We start from the raw sequence: 23,433 nt of genomic DNA on the forward strand, positions 1-23,433 counted from the left end.
TTAAAAAGAAACCGTACAAACAAATAAAAATGTTAGAGAAAGGCAGATGTTTGACTTTTAAATGAATGAATAAATAAGTCAGCTCATATGCTGAATAAAGAGGAGCTTTTAAAAGGAGGTTTTATTTATGCTTTTGCCAGTTAAAATTTTACTGGCTAGCTGAACATTATGAGATTGAAAAGAGTTTTTAGATTAAATTTATCTTAAAAACTAGAAAACTCTGTTTCTCAGCCTCCTCGTCTGGGTTTATATTTTATGTGTTTAATCCCCATAGCAATGTTTGGGTATTTAAGTGCCTCGGGTTAAGAGACGCTTGCAAGCTTATTTCTCTCTCCCGAGTCGGTCTCATCGTTTTTAACCCCGACGTTACCCACCAGCCATCATAAATAATGAATAAATTTTAATTAGGCAGCCCTGGTGGGTATGGAATGTGTGTGAGGAGCGACTCTCTGAGGAGGGTCGCAGCGCTGCCAGTTCGGTTGTTCCCGCTGGTGGCCACAGAATTATATGTACATATATGTTTTTTCCGATATAAAGACAATGGGAAAATAAAAATATGTCTGTTCTTCTGGACGCTCCGCTTTCAAGAAAACTATGAAATAATCCATTCAGCGGTGTTCCAGAGGTTTCTTCCTCACCAATGTTCCTGAGACTGCTGCACGAGAGCAGTCTGGTGCAAACAGAACAGTCTATAGCCAGTTAGAGAAATGCAAGATCTGAGGAATGTTTTATCTCTAAAAAAGCTTGGACAAAGGAGAAGCCCTGACGCTGAGGCGGTCAGGCTTCTAAGGGTGGTCCCCTCTGGGGTAGGGACGGTTTTGAGAAATCGTTTCTCCTCAGTGCCCTTTGGGGCGCGACTCTCTGAGGAGGGTCGCAGCACTGACGGTTCGGTTTCCCTGCTGGTTCGCCGTTTCAGGGCACCAAGGTCTCAGTTAGGGATGGAACCGTATGAAAATTTCATATCACGATTATAGTGTCCAAAATAATCGTGATTATCAATATTATCACGGTTTTGTTAATTTATAAAAGTGCTCAAAAAGAACTGATGCTCACACTGAAAACATTTCAACAAGTTTTATAATTGAAAATCAACAAACAACAAATAAAACAAGCCTCTCTATGCAGTTTTTAGGCAAGATTCTATTCTATGGCATTTGCTTCTTTATAATGCCCGTCGTCAATAGCAACACATTATTACACAGCGCACATCTATATCACAACGGACGCGCGCTCTTGTTTCATTCAAATACAACTTGCCGTCTTGCGTCTCCGGTTTTTGATTGTATTGCAAAAATGAAATCAGAGTTGATTTATTGTTTACAGAGTTTGATAATATTGGTGTGATATATCTCGTCTGGACGATTGTTTTACAAAATGAATTCATAAACAAGTAAGATTTAAAACATTACCTAATCTCATTATCAATTCAATGTCCCCGTAATTCTGGTAAAAATACATTTTTACACGGTTTAATACGTGATGTGTCTATACTTTACTATCCCTTAAAATATCACTCTTAATAATAGTCTTGTTTGAAGTTGTTCGTTCGTCTTTGGCTCAAATCCACTTGCTATGAACTTTTCTTCGCGGAAGCTTGACGTCTATTTCAAGTGAGTGACATAAAATGTTTCAACTCAAAACAACATTTCGTGCCCAATTGTTTCCCAGACGTAGTTTTGGTATTGAGGTGAAAGTTAACTTGCCTTGTGTTCGGGTGATGATCACACAAGACGACTCGGCAGATTTGAAGTGTTTCTATTGCAGTGACTTTTTGTTCGGCAGACAGGGTGACCATCCTCGATCAAGTTTCCCTCAGGACTTTTGTAAAACCCAAAATATGACCACACCTCAGATTTGGTCCTCTTAAAAGGCTGAAAAATCTCCTGAGCATGGCCACTGCCTTTCGCCATTCCTTCTCGAATAGTAATTTAAAAAAATATTGCGTGCTGCGCGCCTGCGTCAGACTGGCCGACAGGATTCAGTGAGTTATTAAAATCGCGATAATCAAACACGGTTTTAATGATAATTAAATTTTAAACGATAATACTAACCGTCAGTACATTTTATCACGGTTTATAGTGAAACCGGTTACCGTCCCATCCCTAGTCTCAGTGTCCCCAAACGAGCCTTAAAAAAGAGCAGTCAGTTCGGTTTCCCTGCCGGTTCGCCGTTTCAGGGCGCCGAGGTGCCTGCTTTATCCAACGGTCCTCCGAGGAGGGTCGTAGGAACTAAGCTAGTGAAGAGATATGCAGATCTGAGGACTGTCATCATCTCTAATAAAGCTTAGACAAGAAAATGAGGCTATCAGGCTTCTGGGGGCTCCTCCGGGGCAGGGACGATTTTGAGAAATCGTTTCTCCTCGGCAACCTCTGGGGTGCGACTCTCTGAGGAGGGTCGCAGCGCTGCCAGTTCGGTTGTTTCCTGCCGGTTCGCCGTTCAGGACACCGAGGTGTCAGCGTCCCCATACAATCCTCCAAGGAGGGTCGTAGAGCGGTCAGTTCGGTTGCTTCCTGTCGGTTCGCTGCTTCAGGGCACCGAAATGATTGTTCAAGCAAATCCAGAGGCCAGTCTTGAGAGACTGGTTCCCTTAGTAGAATTTCTGGCAGTGTGAAAACTACTGCCACACATTTCTCAGTGGGTCCTGCACACTATAGAAAAGGGTTTCAGAATTCAGTTCGGTTCTTGTCCGCCCAGATTTCTAGGCGTCCTCCTCGTAGTGGTGGACCCGAGCAGGCTTTGGTTATGGAACAGGAAGTATTGACACTTCTGTAAAAGGAGCTGTAGAAGGGATTCCTCCTCCCAGCAGACAGCCATTACTTCATTGTTTCTGAAAGAGGATGAGGTGTTGCGTCCTACTCTGGACCTGTGTCAATTAAACAGCAGGATTCAGAATCTTAAGTTCAGTATGCTTAAATGTGATTGTGTCACAGATTCAGTCCGAGGACTGGTTTCTCTCAATAAACTTAAGGGACGCTTACTTATCTTTCCATCCTCATCACAGGAGGTTCCTGAGGTTTGCTTTCGGGGGCGAAGCATACCAATATCGGGTTCTCCTATTCAGCCATGGTTCACACCCCACACCTTTGTTTTCAATATGCGTGGATGCAGCTCTGGCTCCTCTGGACTCCAGGGCATTTGCGTATTATACTATCAACCTAGCTCAATCTGAAGCTGTGTCTGAAACCGTTCACTCATTCACTAATCCCTATATAGTGTATGGCATTTGAGTGCACTATATCTGCAAGGAGTGAACGAGATGAAGTGAGTGAATTCGGACGCTGACGTTTAAACTGTGCGTCGGAGAGTTGGAGCTTGCGCAGTAAAGGCTTCGTCACGCGTACTGATAAAACTCCTTTTATCTTACATTACCTACTTTATAAAATAATATTAACAATAACAATCATAATGACTTTATTTTGTAATTATATACCTCCATGCTAGCTTTGTAGTTTCATCAACTGAAATTGTAACTCTCACGTTCACAGATGACATGTCGTCGAGCGCCCTCCGGCGACCGTTATTATATTCAAATGAATACGCTTCTTAACGACGATTAACGGATATTTTTCAAATCCTCCACTGCTGGTTTAAACTTGCTCGCGCCGCACTTTCATTCGCGCTCAGTTCTCTCCGCATTGGATTGTGGGAAATAGGGCTTCAGCAAGTGTACATCGAATGTACACTCGAATTTAGAGAGGATTGTGGGTAAAAGTAGTGAATGAATGTAGGGAATGATGTCATTCACTCAGAATTCGGACATCACTACAAAATGGCCGACACCCGATATAGTGCAAGATGGGGGTGATCATGAGTGGTTGCTCGGCGGATGGTACTTGGCAGGACCATCTATCTTTTAGCACATAATTGGCTAAAAGTGATGGCGGTATTCCCGAAAATCTCAATACTTCCTGCCAGACCCTAGAGGTCACTATGTGTTTGTCCTTTCGGATAAAACACTGATGGTCTCGTATATCGGAGCAGAGATCCTGTTGAGGCAGGGGCTGAGGCCCAGGGAATGGAGACTCACCCCCGAGGTGGTGGAGTTTCTTAGGGAGAACTAAAGTCAAACTAAAGTCAGTCGACATTTCACATCGTTGGTACAACGCATTGCTCTATTTGGTTCTCCCTCACACATCCAGCTCTGCTTGGACTGGATGTGATGTATTTAATTGGTGTATGTAATTGGTTAACACTACACCGGTACGCATTTCCCGATATCTTTGCTCCTGGGAGTTCACCCTCATTTGGAGTTTGGATACTGTGGCTTGGCCTCTGAGGGGGCCCGGCTCATAGAATCCCGACCTCTACTGAGGTCGTTGAGACCATTCTCCAATCCAGAGCTCCTTCCACGAGAGAAACTATATGCATTGAAATGGAAATTATTCTCCATCTGGTGTGGCGAACATCACCAAGATCCTGTTAACTGCCCTGTTGGTACAGTTCTTGATTTCTTGCAAGACCGTTTCTCTGCTGGATTATCTCCTTCTACCTTAAAGGTTTACGTGGCGGCTATATCGGCCTACCACACCCCTCTGGGGGGTACTTCTATCGGGAGAGATCCTCTAATTACTAGTTTTTCTCGGTGGTACATGAGGTTGAAACCTGCACTGCACTTAGAGCACCGGCTTGGGATTTGCCCATTGTACTTGAGGGTCTGGCTTTGGCTCCCTTTGAGCCCATTGAAGAGGTTTCAGAAAAATTCCTCACTTTGAGAACATTTCTCCTTGCGGTTTCATTTACCGGAGATTAGGAGATTTGCATGCCCTGTCGGTTGCTCCTTTATGCCTGGAATCTGCACCGGGTATGGTGAAAGCATTTCTATACCCTAGACCGGGTTATACTCCTTAGGTCCCAGTTAATTTTTGGGGGCCTTATAGTGCTGCAGGCCTTTTATCCTCCACCTTTTAATACCCCAGATCAGGAACGACTTAACCTGTTCTGTCCAGTTCGGGCATTAGATGCCTACGTTCACAGAGCTGCCCTGTGGCGTAACTTTGAACAATTATTTGTCTGCTTTGGGTCACTCAAGAAAGAAACCCCTGCATCTAAACAGGTTATGAGCAAATGGATAGTCGAGGCTATATCATTAGCTTATGAAGCGGCTGAACAGCTTTCACCTATGGCTGTTCGGGCCCATTCTACTAGAAGTATGGCGGCCTCTACGGCCTTTATTCCGAGTGTTTCCCTTCTCGATTTTTGTAATGCGGCAGGATGTTCTCTCTGCATACATTTGTCAGATTTTATGACCTTGGCCTCTCCACTCCTGGGGCTAGGTTGCATGCTTCTTAGTGTGCGCAAGGACTTCACACAGTACGGGCATTTCTCAGCATGGCGTAGTGAGTATGGGGTTCCCATCGCGTTTGACAACGCAGCTCGAAGTTCCCTTGAAAGGGAACGTCTCAGGTTACGTATGTAACCCTGGTTCCCTGAGAGTAGGGTTGGGAACCGAGAACCGGTTCTTTTCCAGAACCGGTTGTGTTTTTGAAAAAATACCGGAACCGTGCAAAATTCCTAAGTTTCGGTTCCGAAAACGGTTCTGATGCCGATGCGATATCATCATGTGGGCGAAGTGCTGGGAGTAGAAGACGCCGTCTTATTCCAAAATAAACTTAGACAAAATAGACAAAAATAGACAAAAACTTCACCACTGAAGTTGCGATTTGCTCTCACACGCGCTGCATTTGTCACACACAGACACAGGCACGCTGCGCGCGCCGACCGCCGAGTCACTCTCTAGCCTACATTCAAATCTGTTTGCGCTGAGAGAGAGAGAGCAGTTGTCGATATGAAACTGCTTTACAATCACAGTCTCAATATTTATTTGTTTCACATATTCAAATGATTTCCGTTACAGAATTAGTGAGATTATAGTTTGAGTAAACATTGACGGTAGTGGTCAAAACAGATGCAGTCCGTATATTTTTTGTGTTCAGAATTTACAAAATATATACAATGAGCGAGTGCATCATAATGTTTTTTTTTTTTCAAACCGTGTTTTTGTCTTATCTTGAATCACTACGTAAAGCCTGTAATAAGCGTTAATACTCGGACTTCTTGTTTAGACTGGCCGGCGGATCGCAGCTGCTGCGGAGTAGCCCAATGCCTGTGTGACTCGTCGTCATGGACATAAACAGAGAGAAGTAGCTCCGGCAACAATGTTCTTCCGCAAGACGCATGCAGTTCTGTTTATTAACTGCTAGAGCGCCGATTTATCCAGTAATGAAATAAGTAAAGTCTTAATGAATCAATCATTCAAACCGTTTTAAAAAATAATCTGTTCTACACACATATGTGTGTTAAAGCATATTCTACTCCTTCTGAGAGGGTATTCTTCACTGTTGGAGATACAATAAAGGAGAGGTCTAAATTATTATAGAGAATGCAGAATTTTTTTATTTCCTTTATATATATATATATATATATATATATATATATATATATATACAATTTTTTTTTGCAAAGATTGCTTAATAATATTTTGAGTTTGTTTACATTACCAGTCTGTTAAACTAATTTGTCAAGTACTATAAGAAATAAACACAAAAAGGATTGTGGATTTTTCTCTTACTAATATTTTTAATTGAATGGGAACCGGAACCGGAACCGGAATCGTTTGGCGGAACCGGAATCGGAACCGGAACCGGAAAATTTCTCACGATTCCCAACCCTACCTGAGAGGGAACGAGAGCTGCGTTCGCCTGCCATACTTCCTGCATGCCCTGATCGACTTGCTTCAGGCCTTTCACAGAAGCTGTCGCGGTCTGATCTCAAGGGTGCTTTATAGTTTCCTGGTCGATGACGTCACCTGACGTCCTACTCTCTCATTGGACTGATTGTACAGACGCTTCACGGCGCAATCACGCAGAGCGTTCCAATCGCGTTTGACAACGCAGCTCTCGTTCCCTCTTAGGGAACCAGGGTTACATGCGTAACCTGAGACGTTTTTTTTAGCTTAACAGAACAGCTTCGGAGTTACTGAAATGGTTATATGACTTCTTTCGGGTTGAATGGTGGCCATTTAGTTCGGGTTGAATGATGGCCGTCTGATATGTCCACATTGGCATGGATGTACCAATACAAACAAATAAAACATCTCCAGTTAACTCTAGTAGAGCATTCATTTAGTTTGTTTGTTAAATAAGAGGCGATCTGAAATGTGTTTTTAAAATCAAGTGACCAAAGTGCTCATTGCCGCTGCGATCAGTGGCGCGGATATGGTGTTCTGTTGTGACGCGCACAGTCGCTTCAATCCATTGCGGAGAGACTCTATATTTGTTACGGTGAAATCACAAAACCTAATGCACAAAAAATGTGTCCCTGCTTGATATAGAAACACTAATAAACAATTGGTTTTGATGAGGAAAAAAAAACTTTACTACTTAGTAGTGCGGATTAGAACCCAGAACCTCTGGCACACTTGGCAAAAGTTCTGCCACTGGACCATTAAAGGTGCCATCTGTAAAAATTGAGGTTAAAATATCCCAAAAATGAGCTACACGCATCAAAAGAATGAGAAGAAAAAAGGTTGATGATGTCATTTAAAAAATGACAAGTTATAGTGCTGCCGAGATATTAACCTGAATTAGCATGCTAAATTACTAGCGCCAGCCTGGCAGGTTTCGTAAAACCAGTTTCGGCCATTGGAGGCGGTATGCGGGCAGGCAACATTACCATCAGCCAAACTGATGTACACGAGTAAGTCGGCGGCTTGTGTGTACTTGAACCTGATGTCAGTCGTGTGGAAAATACAGCCCACTACTACATTTCAGTTCAGGGAAGAGTTCAAAAAATGATTGGTCGATATTATGCATGAGGAATACATTTTGGTAAGTTGTAACATACTGTATCTTTCAACAGTGTTCGTGTTCTTTTACCATTTGCTAGTAGAGATGATCGGTTCACGTGCGTTAGGGATCTGTCATGTAAAGCACCAATACTGTATTTATTGTTTGAATTTCGTAATAAAATTAACAGAATCTGAGAGCTGACATCGGTCTCCGTGTCCTTTTCTGTGCATGACAAAATTGATGTGTGGCGTGAGAGTGTGTGAAAAGTGTTGTGAGAGTTGGCAGCTCTGAAAGACGCTAGCTTGGTCCACATCAGGAAATGCTGTCTGTCAAATTAATTAAAACGAATATCATAAAACTAGAAATAATAGCCTGGGCTTTAATTTTCCCATATTGTCTAAATGCTCCGCCTTTATAATTTAGTATTGAGATGTTGTTCATTTCGTCTCTAATCTGTAAAAATCTTCAAATGCTCCACGTGAAACTGCGGTCTTCCAACCTTTTACTATTGTGTCAATTGATTTGATTAATATGCACGAGGGAGACAGAGCAACACAGCGCTCGCCCGTGTTGTTTGAAGACATGGGAGTGCGCGTGGCCGTGGAGGTATTTCTATACTGGCCCTATACTGTGAAATTTAATTTATGTTGGCATAGTTAAATAACAAGAGTTCAGTACATGGACATGGCATACAGTGAGTCTCAAACATCATTGTTTTCTCCTTCTTACTTAAATCTCGTTTTTGAAAAACACCCCTGAAAAACGGGGGAATCTCCACATAATACCAACTCTGACGTAAAAGTCGGGATCATTAATATGTATGACCCAAAATATTTGCATAATGCCAGCCCATGTTCAGTGACAGACGAGAAGGAGCTGTGCAGTCAAAGCATGGCAGTTGATCAGTGTTCGGAATTCGGATCTACACACGAATACAAAAGTATATTTTAGTTCCTTCGTCCGAGCCTCTGAAGAAACAATGGATTAATTTTATTTTGTCTGGAAATTTTAAACCATTTCACCGACGACTTGTTTCCTCAACTTGCCAAAAGCTGGCCTCAGATCGAGCTGATGTGTTGTTGTTCAAGTTCAGACAGGTAATCTTTCACTTTAAAATCATATCAGTAAGTCAGGCCAGTGATTAAAAATCAACTTTACATCGTTTATTTTAGTAGGATAAAAAAAAAACTTATTTAAATTGTGAATTATATACAGAAAGAAAGCGATCAAAGAACAATCACAGCGCGAGTTTATCTGGACACTTCCCAAACTCGTTATGAATTCAATGACGCACGTTACTCTGCACAACTAAGCTCTAACGTTAACTGTATTTACATCATCATGTCTGCTGCATTAGAGAGTAACGTTAGAGAGACTGCATTGCATAAGATCTTCATTCTCGCGATCGACACACTCACTGTCCTTTGCTTGCTCAGTCACAGTTTCAATCAACACTTTATGTGATGGGAATAGATCTAAATACGTCAAAAACATCTCACGATTCGTTAATCTCGATAGCTGTAATAGTAAAAACCTATAATAGCTGTAGTAAAATTATTCGAGAGAGTTTCACATGTCATACATAGCTATTTCATATGCAAGCATGTCAGCCAATCACAGCAGAGGCCGGTTACACACAGCAGACACGCCCCTTCAAACAGAGTGTTCAAAGCAGAGGCTAAAATCAGGCTAGGAAAAATGCCTTTTATTTCTAAATTATGACTATTTTTGATCTAAAAAACATACTAACATTATAAGGGCAACCCAGGAAACATTATAAAATAATTTTAAAAAAAATCATTTGACTCAAAAAAAAACAGTATAGGGCACCTTTAATCACATGAAAATTCTCACCACTAACAACATATTTTAGATCTCATTAAACGACAAATTAAACACAATGTACTATTGTATACTTTTACTATGTAACACGTCACGCCATGTGGTATTTACGACAGTAACGTTAAATACAAGTACTCCACAGCGACTCAGGTGTCCCTTTAATGAACTGTATATTGCAATATTTTTTGTACTGTAAGTTATATAGGGAGTCCAAAAATCTGGATCCATTGTGAAAACACGTCTATTTTGCATTTTAAAAACATTTGTTGGATTATTTGATGCTACAGGAAATTAAATAGTCCTCATTTATTTAAAATTTTAATGTGTCTTTCTTTTCATTTTCTGAGTATGAGGAGTGGGTGCTGGTGTAGTGTGTCCATTTACCATCTGCCTAGCAAATGAGGGCAATGCCAGCCCTGCTCCAGACTCAGAGCCCAGTCAGCCTTCAGCCATGCCCTCAGGGGATCAAAAGCCAGAGCCCACCGCTGACTTGGAGCCTAAGCCCGCAATAAAAACATTCCAGTTCCAAATCATCTCAGTCTCTGCTGGTTCAGTCCAGTCTAAAGTCATCTCAGTCTCCGCTGGTTCTGTCCAGTCTAAAGTCATCTCAGTCTCTGCTGGTCCTGTCCAGTCTAAAGTCATGTCAGTCTCTTCTGGTTCAGCCCAGTCTTTGTCTCTACTGGTTAAACCCAGTCTCAAGTCGTCTTTGTCGCCATTGAGTCAAATCAGCACCAAGTCTCCTTAGTCATCCACACCCAAGCCTCCATCACTATTGGCTCTGCCCAGCTCCAAGTCTCCGTCGTGAATGGTCCCTCCTAGCCTCCCTCTCCATCCTCCTCTGCCAAAGCCATCCAGTTCCTCACCCTCATCTCTGCTGTCTCCCTTCAGCCCCTCAGCTCCTTTAATGGATCCGCCATGCAGCTCGAATTCGCCTTAAGCCTTAAGCCTTCCAGTCATGGATCCCTCAACTCAGCCTTAAGCCTCAGAGCCCCAGACTCCACCTCAGCCCTCCGACCCATCGGCTCCACCTGGCCTCCATGCTCATTCTGTTCCAACATGATATGTCATCCCTCAGGATCTGCCTGGCTCCCTCATCGTTTCTAGCTTTACCTTGGTCAATAGTCAGAAAGACGAGAAAGCTCAGTTTGGTTCTTGTTGATGGAATAATTAAAGTGTTAGTTCACCCCAAAAATGAAATTATGTCAGTAACTAGAAGCGTCGCGCAGTTTCACTTCATGAAAACTTTAGTTTTAATACCAACTTTAATCCTACCAAAGAGGTAAAATAAAGAGAAAGAGGAATGTGCCACAATTGAGTTTTTTTATGACAGTGTTGTGAAAATATACACCGCACAGCTGTGGGGTGCTCGATGACAAAACATGTGACAACAAAAGCGAAAATCAGCGAAGAAATGACTAGAGTTGCCAAGTTCCCCTTTAACAATATCATTTGTAACAGAGGTTACAGCCCTAATTGTACTGTGTCCTTGCCGGAAACCAGACTGAATGTAACTTAAAATACAGTTGTCAGTTAAAAAATGTTTTTGCTCATTTATAAGAGACTCAAATTGTTTAACCAAGACAGATAATCTGGAAATTGGTCGATAATTGTCTTTTTTTTAAAGGTGCCATATGGAATAATTGAGGTAAAAATTTCCAAAAAAACGAGCTACTAATATCCCACTGCACCAAGTACAATGCAAAGCTGAATGCAGTGGTGTAATGCACATTTGTTACAAGACAGAAGGGACTCAAGGATGCAAGTGATATAATGTTTATTGAACAACCTGATGAAAGTTCGGCAGTGCAAGTGAAGGAATGTGGGTGAGAAGAGCTCCAGACGATCAACCTCAGATAACAATGGGATGATAAGGCTTCAGCAAAGAAACATGGAAAGTAGAATGAATCTTGTATTGTGGTGGTAATTGGAGTAGATAAGAGACCGGGTTGATCTGCTTCATGATGTTGAAGGGGCCAATGAAACTGGGCTCAGCTTTCGGCAAGGCAAATGTAGCTAGATGTCTCTGGTGGACAGCCAGACCTTTTGACCTGGCTGATATACGTTCGAGTGTCTGAGCGGCGAAGGTCAGCTGTCATTCTACGTCTGTGCAGTGCCCGTTGCAGCTAGGGGTGAGCAGAGTCCCAGACCCTCTCACTCTCTCGGAACCAGTAGTCGACAGCAGGAACATCCAATGGTTACCCAGACCAGGGGAATAGTGGAGGTTGGTAACCGAGCACTTACTGGAAGGGAGTGAGCCCAGTGGTGGGTTGCCGTAGGGAGTTCTGTGCGTACTCGGCCCAACCCAGGAACTGGTTCCAAGAGTCCTGATGGCCATGACAAAAGGTACGGAGGAAACATCCAGTCTCCTGTATCTTCTGTTCCGTCTGCCCATTCGACTGCTGGATGGTAACCAGAGGAGAGGCTGACGGTCACACCTAGGAGCGAGAAGAAAGCCTTCCATACCTTGGAGATGAATTGTGGTCCCCTATCCGACACAATGTCCTCAGGTACTCCATAAACTCTGAAAATATGGTTGAACATCAGCTCGGCAGTTTGCATGGTGGTAGGAAGTCCTTTCAGGGGAATTAGACGACAAAACTTGGAGAATCTGTCGATGATTACTAGAATGCAGGTACAGTGATCAGAGGTAGACAAGTCAGTTATGAAATCAACTCCTAGGTGTTACCAGGGTCTGTTGGGAACGTGCAGAGGATGAAGCTTACCGGAGGGAGGATGACGCGGACTCTTTGAAATGGTGCATTCCTTGCAACCTCTCACAAACCTTCTGAAGTCTGCTGCCATTTTAGGCCACCAGAAGGGTTCTCTTAGCAGCGAGAGGGTCTCATTGACTCCTGGGTGACCAGTGCCCAGCAATGTGTGGGAAGTGTGGATGAGAGGAATGTGCCGAGTCCAAGTGATATAGAGTAAACCTGGTGGGCAACCCGGCAGAGTGTTGGTGGAGACATTGGAGGAGGGTAGGGTTTCCTTAGACCAGGTGATGGGGCTCACAAAAATGTTCTCTGGCAGAACATGCTATGGTTCTTCTGTCTTCTCTTTAGGACTATGGAGATGGGATAAAGCGTTCGCTTTTAGATTCTTGGGACCAGGGAGGTAGGAAATGGTGAAGCGAAAACGGGTAAAGTACAAAGCCCATCTTGCCTGTTGTGGGTTTAATCTTTTGGCGTCTCTGAGGTACTGTAGATTCTTGTGATCTGTCAATGCCACAAATGGATGTTGTGCCCCCTCCAACCAGTGTCTCCACTCCTCAAGAGCCAGCTTGACAGCTAACAGCTCTCTATTACCGATGACGTAGTTGACCTCCGCCGGGTTGAGTTTGCGGGAGAAGAAGGCACATGGATGAAGTCTACCTGGGTTCCCCTGCTGCAGGGAAAGGACCGCTCCCACTCCTGTGGTTGAGGTGTCGACCTCCACATTGAAAGGTTTGTCTGGATCGGTATGAACCAGGAGAAGAGCAGTGGTGAAGGACTTCTTGAAGGACACGAAGGCTTGGGTGGCAGCAGGTGTCCAGGACAGGGACTTGGGCTTGTGTCAAAGGAGATGAGTAAGTGGACTGGCAATGATACTGTAGTTTAGGATGAAGCAAAGGTAGAAATGGGAGAATCCGAGAAAATGTTGAAGTTCCTTAATAGTTTTGGGTATGGGCCAGTTGCGGATGGCATCCACCTTCCCCTCGTCCATCCGGATGCCACTCCTATCGATCTAATAGCCAAGAAACTACACTGAGGGTTGGTGAAAAGAGCACTTTTCAAGAGTACCTTTTTATGGCTGAGGGGCCTGCCAGTAATCGAGTGAACTTGGTAGATGGACGGCGTGGCGGTAGACTTGAGCTTGAGCTGACGGCAGAGGTCTCCAGAGATGAAGTTGCCTGCTGACCCTGAGTCGAGAAGGGTGATTACTGGAATAGTAACATCGGCAGCAGTTAAATTCACAAAAGTAGAGAGTGGTTTCAAGTTATCAAACGTAGGAATTATTGCACTCACCATGTGATGAGGAGGGCGAATGAGACATTTAGAGATGAAGTGCTCAGAGGAACCACAATATAAACACAGACTCTGGGTCATCCGTCTATTTTGTTCAGTGCGAGTCAACCGTGTGCCATCTATCTGCATGGGTTCGTAGGTGGGTTCTGGGGGGCTGATGGACTCAAGTCAATGAAAAGATGGAAGAGTGAGAGGCAGGTCCTGATGCTCCTCGGGACATGACTGCATACGAGTGGCTAAGCGGGTGGAAAGTTAAATAAAGCGTTCTAGTCCGATGGAATCCTCGTAGGCAGCAAGATGCAATCGTACATGAGGATTCAGACCTGGACGATATGTGGTGAGCAAGGCTTGTTCGGCAGCTAGTGCACGAAATTGCAGGGCATATTCTCTCACAGACATTGAACCTTGTTTTAATTGGTACAGTTGCTCTCCAATCGATGAATCCCTGGTGGGCTTCCCAAAAACTTCTCTGAAATTAGGGAAAAAACTGGAGAAAGATTGGATTATAGAACTCTTCTGTGACCAGAGAGATTCGGCCCAGCGTAGTGCTTTGCCATTCAACTGAGAAATTACAAATTCAACTTTAGCAAGGTCATTTGCATACATGTGTGGTTGCATTTCCAAGACCAGTGAGCATTGTAAGTTGAAACCATTGCAATCCTCCGCCGATCCTGAAAGGGTGTGGGACTGGGGTTGGGCCATGGGACTGACCAGCACCGGTGGAGAAGTTGTGGCAACAGCGTCGGCGATAGTGGACACTGTGGGCGGTGCTTGTGGAGTGGACGGTAGAGACTGACAGACATCGTCAACGAGTTCCTGGAAGGGATCCACGGTGCTCATGCTGGAGTTCGTCAGTCTTCTCTTTGTGTGGTCTGGTATTCTGTTACAAGACAGAAGGGACTGACTCAAGGATGCAAGTGATATAATATTTATTGAACAACCAGATGAAAGTTCGGCAGTGCAGGTGAAGGAATGTGGGTGTGAAGAGTCCCAGACGATCAACCTCGGATAACACACCTTAAATACTTGCAGTTGGGGATGATGAAGACAAACTGAAGATTGCGAAGACTCAGTAGAATGAACTGGTGATTAGGATTAAAGTTGCTGACACGGAGAAATCACACGGAGACTGGATAGCAGGTATTGAAGTCCAGGAGGTAAGCACAACGTTAGCGTCTTGATGCAAATGATACCGGACAAAGAATGAGAGCGAGAGTGAGGTTTATAAGTGGAAGGTGGTGATTGCAGTATTTTTTTATTTTTTTATTTATTTAATATGGACATAGCAATAACATTGGACGAACCAGATGCATTGTTTAAAGTGTAATAGCACATGTGCTAATTCAATTCAACACCTGTCCATAGGGGCTTTTACTACAGATAAAAACACATTATAAAACAAGACAAAGATCATTTACACATGGGAACAACTTTGGCCCGATTTCAGCCACTGTTTAAGGTCTCTGGTGAAGATGTTAATATTCCTCTGCAGTTTGAGTCCAATTGGGAGAGAATTCCATGGTGTAGCCCCTCTGAAGGAGAAGCTAGACTGACCAAAAGATTTTCTAAACTTCGGTATCACACAATCCCCACTAACTGAGGCTCTGGTGGAAGGTCTTAAAGAGCCCTGACGCCTCTCTATGAGGCCAGAGAACAGTGGTGACACACAGTTGTTCAAACATTTAAAAGTCAATTTCAAAATACTAAAATTTACAAAGTTTTCAAAAGTAAAAAGCTTATGCTTCTTTAATATTACAATGATGGTATATCATGGGTTTTTTGTCAAATATCTTAATTGCCTGTTTGTATAGAGAAATAACTGGTTTCAGAGTGGACGCTGATGTCTGTGACCATGCAGTAATACAATATGAGAAATGTGAAAAAACCATTGCATGCATAAACAATAAAGCCGCATGATGTGGCAACTCTCTTCTAATGAAACGAAAGCAGTTTAGATTTGATTTAACTTTCCTGCAAACATGATTTACATGACTTTGAAACTTCAGGTGTCTATCCAAGATTATGCCCAAGTATTTCGTCTCATTAACCTCAGAGATGGGTTCATGGTCTAAATGAACTTCAAAGATGCTGTCAGGAGACCTCCGGTTGATAGAAAAACACATGGAAAAGGTTTTCTGAACATTTAAAGTTAAATGGGACAATTGAAGCCATTTCGAGATGTTATGTAAAGCCTCTGTTAACTGCTGCCCAACCATTGCGGTTGTTTTAGCTGACACATGGATAACGGTGTCGTCAGCATAAAGCTGACAGTTTACACCTTGACAACAGTCTGGGAGATCATTTATATACATTGAAAACAATATCGGTCCTAAAACTGACCCTTGGGGAACTCCTAAGTCATTTGGACTCAGGTTGGATTTAACAGTCCCTACTTTCACACATTGTTCTCTACCCTCCAGGTAGGACTTAAACCATAACAGAGCAGTATTAGAAAATTGAAATTGCTGCAATTTCTGCAATAAAATACAGTGGTCTACTGTGTCGAAGGCCTTCTTCAGATCTAAGAACACAGCGCCTACCACATTCCCTTTATCCAATGAACCTTTGATCTGTTCCAACAAAAAGCAATTGGCGGTTTCTGTGCTGTTTTTTTCGAACCCCAAACTGCTGAGGATTCAACAATTGGTTATTTTCCAGATGTTCTATTAATTGCTCCGCCACAATTTTTTCCAACACTTTGGAAACAACAGGGAGAATGGAAATAGGCCTGTAGTTGCAGGCTTTATCTTTGTCGCCTGACTTATAAATTGGAGTAATTACAGCAATCTTCCAGCTCTGTGGGAAAGTATTTGTTTGTATTGACAAGTTTACAAGGTAAAGTACTGATGATGTGCAGGTTTGTGATGAGCCTGTGACTGATCAGTACTCAGGAGAGGAAGTGCGCTATGATTGTGTGAGGGTGGAGTCAGGCGTGGTTGTAACAACGCCACCACTGGACTCTAGAGCAGTGGAGACGTGTTCTCTCTTGGCGGCTGCCAGGGGAACTGTGCTTGCCTGACTGCATTGTGCCAAGTGTAAAGATTGGTGGAGCGGGGATTATGGTGTGGGATTGTTTTTCAGGGGTTGGTCTTGGCCCGTTCCAGTGAAAGGAACTCTTAATGCTTCAGCATACCAAGGCATTTTGAACAATTTCATGCTCCCAACTTTGTGAGAACAGTTTGGGGATGACCCCATCCTGTTCTAACATGATGCACAGAGCAAGGTCCATAAAGGCATGGAAGAGCGAGTTTGGTGTGGAGGAACTGCACTGGCCTGACCTCATCTCGTCCAACATCAGTGCCTGACCTCACAGATGTGCTTCTAGAAGAATGGTCAAAAATTCCCATAAACACTCCTTTGTGGAAAGCCTTCCCAGAAGAGTTGGGGCAAATGCTACGGATTAAAAATGGGATTTCATTAAAGTTCATATGCATGTAAAGACATTAACTTTTGGCAATATAGTGTTCTACTGTATATGAATATTGGCAAACGTTTACATATATTTATATATATATATATATGAAGAGTTCAGATGCAAAAGCCTCTAAATGCCATTTGAAATTTTCTTCTAAAATGACCATTTTTTATCAAGCTTGTATATTTAAGTTCAGTAATTTCACTTAAATGACAAGTAATAGGTAATCTTAATTGCCATTTAAGTGAAATTACTGAACTTAAATATACAATCTTGATAAAAAATGATCATTTTAGAAGAAAATTTCAAATGGCACTTAGAGGCTTTTGCATCTGAACTCTTCATATATATATATATATATATAGGTATTAAATCTGAAATAAAACTGCACATTCACCTTTGACCTCTGACCTTGGCTGAAACAGGCTCCTATCTCAGTTGTCCCTCAGAAGATATGGCTGTGGAGACATCACAAAAAATAGGGATGGGTCATGTATCCCCGTGACCTAGTTTTTCCTGGAGCAACCAGCGTGTATCACGTTGCCCTCTAGCGTTAACTTCCATGTCCCTTGTTCAACGTGACCAGGTCGACTTGCTGTTGAGTGTGAATGTAACTGATTGCACAACCATATATTGTCCTCCTGGAATCCTCTGTGCGCCCTAGAGAATCTTTAGATTATGAAGGGCTCAAATATCATCCTAATTATATAAACTCTGCTAACCCCGACAGTGTAATTATTGAGGCTGACAGTGGACTAAACATAGACTGATTCAGTTACAGTCACCTGGAGTCAATGCTGTGGTCAAACACATACATCACCCCATGCTGAGGCTTTTTTCGCCTGCGTTCTGTCATGTTTCATTGCTCGTTTGACCTGAACAAGCGGATTAAAGTGTCTTAGTTTTTTAATATATATATATATATTTGAAGGTTTCTTTTCAGGTAGGTCAACTGATTGATGGAGAGCTGTATGGATATAAGAGACTGAACTTCATTTGGGATTTGGAACTATAATTTCTTAATTATTAATTATTTTATAAAACTATGAATGGTTATAATTGTAGTATATGCATTATTCTTATTCTGATTTTACTACCTGTTTTTTACACAGTATATATTTGAGAATTATATTGCAATGTGTAGTTTATACATATTACATGTTTAAATGAGTGTAATAAAAAAAAGTCAATAAAACATAAAAAAAATGTAAATTCATCATTATTCAGCTGTATCTGACCCATTTATTTATATCACAAGTCTGATCGTTTGACCGATTGAGTTTAACATGTTTTCAGGTGTCACGATGAATTATGTAATGAAAACATGTACAGATCTAATGACAGGAGAACCAGGGTTCAATAGTTCATTTAAGTGCTAAATGGTTTGTGGGGATTATTATATTTTTTTCTATATATTAAATATACATTTAACCTGAATCAACTTGACTATACACTACACACAAAAATAGGGTCAACCAGGTAGAAATGGCACTTTTTAGCAATTAACAGTAACAATTTAAAAATCAACACAGTATTTTACCACATGATTTTTAAAATATTTTCCTCTGACCTTATTCAAACTAAAAAGGTATTTGTGTGGTTTCAATCATCTTAAATTCACATTTAAGACTTTTAAAGACATGTTTAATATAATTAAAAAACATTTTGATAATGTCAGTTAACATGATGTAATGTTTAATATTTCTCTAATGTACATCCAGAAATACTGTAAAAATGGATGTGCAGGACTTTTTTAGGGTAAGCTAAAGTAGTTGTGAGAATCCTGTCATAATTCAATAATTATTATATTGAATTATGTAATATTGGTTACACTTTATTTTAATGTGTCCTTATTACAGTGTAATTATACATTCAAGTACTGAGTAATGTTAATTAACTACATGCACTTGCACATGCACGTATAGAGTTACGATTAGGGTTTGGTTGAGGGATAGTTGCTTGTAATTATGCATATTTTAGTTACAGTTACTACATGAAAAACATATGACTGTAAAATAAAGTGTTTTTGTTTTGATTAAACCCAGTATTTGTTTATCTGTAAAGCATCCAACATGTTTAATGAGTTAACATATTTAACATTTTCTATTAGACTCTCTATGTTTGAGAGTTATTTTTTTCATCTTTGAGACTAAGTTTTGAGCAGCAGTCTCTGTTGCTATAGCTGCAGTTTGGAAGCATGTTGAAGCTGGCACATGTTCGGAGCTTTAGTGAGGATTAGACATGGAAGACAGTGTCCAGGTGAACGACGCAACACGTGAAACAGCCGCTGTCTCCGTCTCTGCACAGACCCATTTACCCAGAACTGGGACATGATAGGAAATGCAACACGAAGACAATTGATCAAAACCAGCATAAAGACGATCAGTTCGATATAGACAGAAAACTGGAAGCTCAGCAAACACACAATGTAAAATGTGTATTTGTGCAGATTTTATCCAAAGAAGCCATTTCCACTTGATTTAACTAATATATATGTGTCTAATATAGACAACGTACAATCGTATTAAATTATTAATAAAATAATCTTAAACAATAAAATAATTGAGTCATACCATGGTCTGTCTACATTCCCTGATTGGCTGGAAGGTGAGCACTAAAACTGTTGAAAAATTGCTGCCTTAAATTTTTAAATACAACGAACTTGGATGTTTGAGTCATTTCAACTTAAATTACATTAAACTAAATCAAGAAAAATAAGTTGAATCTCGAATAACATAAAAAAAGATGAAAATTGCTGAACTTATTGTGAAGAGTTAACATATGTTATGAATGTAAAACCACATGTTGTCATAACTTATTGACCATATCATTTTTTAAAGTGATGTCACAGTCAGTTTAATCAGTATATGAATGCATCTATCCATCTATCTATCTATCTATCTATCTATCTATCTATCTATCTATCTATCTATCTATCTATCTATCTATCTATCTGTCTGTCTGTCTGTCTGTCTGTCTGTCTGTCTGTCTGTCTGTCTGTCTGTCTGTCTGTCTGTCTGTCTGTCTGTCTGTCTGTCTATCTATCTATCTATCTATCTATCTATCTATCTATCTATCTATCTATCATCTATCTATCTATCTATTTATCTATCTATCTCTTTCCCTCTCTCTCTCTCTCTCTCTCTCTCTCTTTCTATCTATATGAGAACATATGGGAATATATCTTCATTTTGATGTGTTTATATACTGTATATGTGTATATTTTCATGAATGTCTGTTTATATCAGATATTTTCTGCCATTCATAGCTTAGCAATTGTCATGTAGTTTGTCTTTTTTAAAGGTATTTACAGTATCTAATCAAATTGTTAAGATACAGTTATTCATAAATGCAGTAAGTCATGTTGCTCCATAAATGGGGGCACCTGAAATCAAATGCAAGATGTTTTCCTTGATTGCGTGATTAGCTGGAGCGGGGCAGCGCGTGGCCGTTCACCCTGGTGTCACGTTGAGTTGTGGAGGACCCTCCCCCCCCCTGCAGAGCCAGATAAGAGGCACACAACAACATCTGGGATTAGTGTGAGTCTAAAAAGCAAACGAGGAACTCTGACTAAAGCTAAATTTGGCTGAAAGAAGGACTTTTTTTTTTCATTTCTACCCTTATATGAAGGATTCTCAACCGCATTGATCAGAACACTGTGAGCTGGCTTTTGGATGTGGGACAGGTGCTGGATGAAGATGAGGATGTTGTTTTTCTGCAGTCTGCTTTTCCTGATGGGAGGAGATGTCCTTCTGGCCTGCTCTCTGAAGAACTACACGCTGTACGTGGAGAGACACGAGTGCGGTCACTGCATGGCCGTCAACACCACCATGTGCAGCGGAATGTGCTTCACGCAGGTAACAACACACACATTCATGGACATCTCAAGTGATATGAGGCAGAAAAGCCACCGATTGCATCCGGTTTCACAACGATTTCTTACTATAAAGAGCTCAGTCTCAAAATATTCAGAAATCATTGTTATTTTAGAATTCAATATTGAATATATTTAAAGCATTGAATCAAACAAATCTTATTCATATAGCTAATTTTATATGAAAATAGTCAATGTATGCTTTTTGTGTTTGCAGTGTGCGTGTAAAAGAGATAAAAAATAAAAATAGATACATATGGTCAAACTTTAGATTAGATTAGGGTCCAATTCTCACTATTAACTATGACTTTTGCCTCACTAAAAACTCCTCCTTACTGCTTATTAATAGTTAGGTAGTTGTTAAGTTTAGGTATTGGGTGATTAAGGGATGTAGAATATGATCATGCATTCATAAGTACTAATAAACAGCCAATAAGCATGACAATAAGGAAACTAGTTAATGGTGAGAATTGGACCCTAAACTAAAGTGTTACTGAGAACATAATTCATAAATGACTTTGTTTTGGGGTCACAACGCACACTGCATAGCCTCCATTATGTGAAATTCCATTAATGAGAGTGTCTCATTAGCCAGTCCGTTATATTTTTACTTATTGATTGTGAAATAAACCATGCTGAATCACTTTGGCCTTGAGAAATTGTCATGAATCAAAGACTACATACTATATCACGTAAAGCTATTAGTAATATCACGTGCATTGTGTATTACGTACGTGACAGGACACGAACATGAGAGGATTTGTGGGCAAGCGTTTCCTGGTTCAGAGAGGATGCATGCATCGTTCAGTGGTCTATCATTCTGCCACGATGCCCGGCTGTCCCGTCCACATCGACCCCCTCTTCTTTTACCCGGTGGCTAACCGGTGCCGCTGCACTAAATGCAACACTGCCAAGAACGAGTGCGTCTACAAACCGAGTCCCAGTCCCAACAAATGTTCCGAGCACCTGCGAGCAGTCTGAGGATGAAGAACCTGCAGGACCTTTTCTTCAGATAACCTTTTTTTTGTGTTCTCTTAGACAGTCTTTTTGAATTCAAGTGTTTATATACATTTCAGCTATGATGTTTTGATATTGCAGGTGACAGAAGGTCTTTGTTCTGGTTCTCCTGTCCGCATCCTTTTTACAGTAAATCTCTGCATTAAACACTCGAGTCTCATTTACTGTTACTCCTAATATCATTCACTACTTCTTTTTTTTTTTTTTTAAACCAAAGGCTTCCTTTTTTGCTCGCCATAGAAAAACACTAACAAAACCCCAAAATACACATTTAACAAAAAAATATAAAAAATGTCCATATGTAAAAATCTTTTATGTATGAGAAGACTTTGAAAATTGCTAATTACTTTTTTTACATCAGAATGTTTGCAGAATATATTAACATGTTGATTGCACAGTTTGACAACTAAGATTGCATGTGTGTCAGGGAAGAAAAAACGTTTTATTATGGAATCAGCAAAGTGTATAAATAATGTTGAGGAAACTGAAAAATAAAGAAATGTTACAACTTGATCTGATATTGCCATTTTATGAAAATTGCAAGCAAATTTGGGATTTGTGTGATTTTTGGTTTTATAATCAATATAATTATCCTAGAACTATAAAGCAGAACAGATACTACTAATACAAAATATATAATTAAATGTATGGTCATAATAACAGTATGAAACACATCAACTGACGTTTATTTACAGTTAAGAGTTTTTTTGTTTTTTTTTTAGTGAAAACAAAAAGAAAATTATGAACAATTATACTGCCGCTGTTTTTGTCGTACCTTTACTTTCTTGTTTAATTTTTTATTTATTCATAATGTGACACAACTAAAGAGAAAGAGGATGTTTAAAGATTCTTTGGTAAACTCTCACACTCTCACAAAAATCCTCACATTGTGTGTGAACTGTGAAGTGAAAAGGGCTTTCCATTGTCATTTATTTTGAAATAGTCGTCTAACAAACAAAACCTATTTTGAGCCAAATCATTTTTGTTTGCATGTTGCATAAAAACAGTCGGTGCATCAATTAATCGTGTCAAGAATTTGGACATTCAAGGCAAATGTATTTCTGTTAAGGAGTTTTATATATAGTTTTCTATGTCAGCGAGTACACTTAATTTGTCCAATGTGCCATATTGATTTTAATTTAATCAACAAAATATATTAAATTAAACTAATATTATAACTTAATGAATAAATATGTTACTTCAGTCAAAGTAAAACAAAAATAGTTGCCATTATAAATTCATTCATTTATAAAGTTTATTTAAAAGAAGTGAACTTGAAACTGAAAAATGTTTTTCTTTTGTGAAAAATATGTACTTTTATAAAGTGTACTTATTATGCAAATAATGTACTTTAGCATAATACACTTGAATTGTGAATATTTTTGAAAGCCGAAATCAAATATTAGGCCTATTTGTAATTTAATTCACATGTTAGTTTAAATTGATATTAAACACAATTAGTTAAACTTAAGAGTGATTTTTTTTACTTAAATGGGA

General features: G+C 40.5%; 1 protein-coding gene across 1 annotated transcript; it reads left to right on the forward strand.

Annotated features, from left to right (window-relative positions):
- The first annotated feature begins 20,650 nt into the window (after positions 1 to 20,650).
- LOC120473960 (thyrotropin subunit beta) lies at positions 20,651 to 22,415 on the forward strand. The gene is made up of 2 exons (XM_039664042.2): positions 20,651 to 20,902; positions 21,661 to 22,415. The coding sequence occupies exons 1-2, from the start codon at positions 20,720 to 20,722 to the stop codon at positions 21,898 to 21,900; spliced, it is 423 nt and encodes a 140-aa protein (XP_039519976.2). The 5' UTR covers positions 20,651 to 20,719; the 3' UTR covers positions 21,901 to 22,415.
- The last annotated feature ends 1,018 nt before the right edge of the window (positions 22,416 to 23,433 follow it).

This window comes from Pimephales promelas, chromosome 20 (assembly GCF_988280905.1).
Source record: "Pimephales promelas chromosome 20, fPimPro1.hap1.1, whole genome shotgun sequence".
In the NCBI taxonomy this organism is placed as follows: Eukaryota; Metazoa; Chordata; class Actinopteri; order Cypriniformes; family Leuciscidae; genus Pimephales; species Pimephales promelas.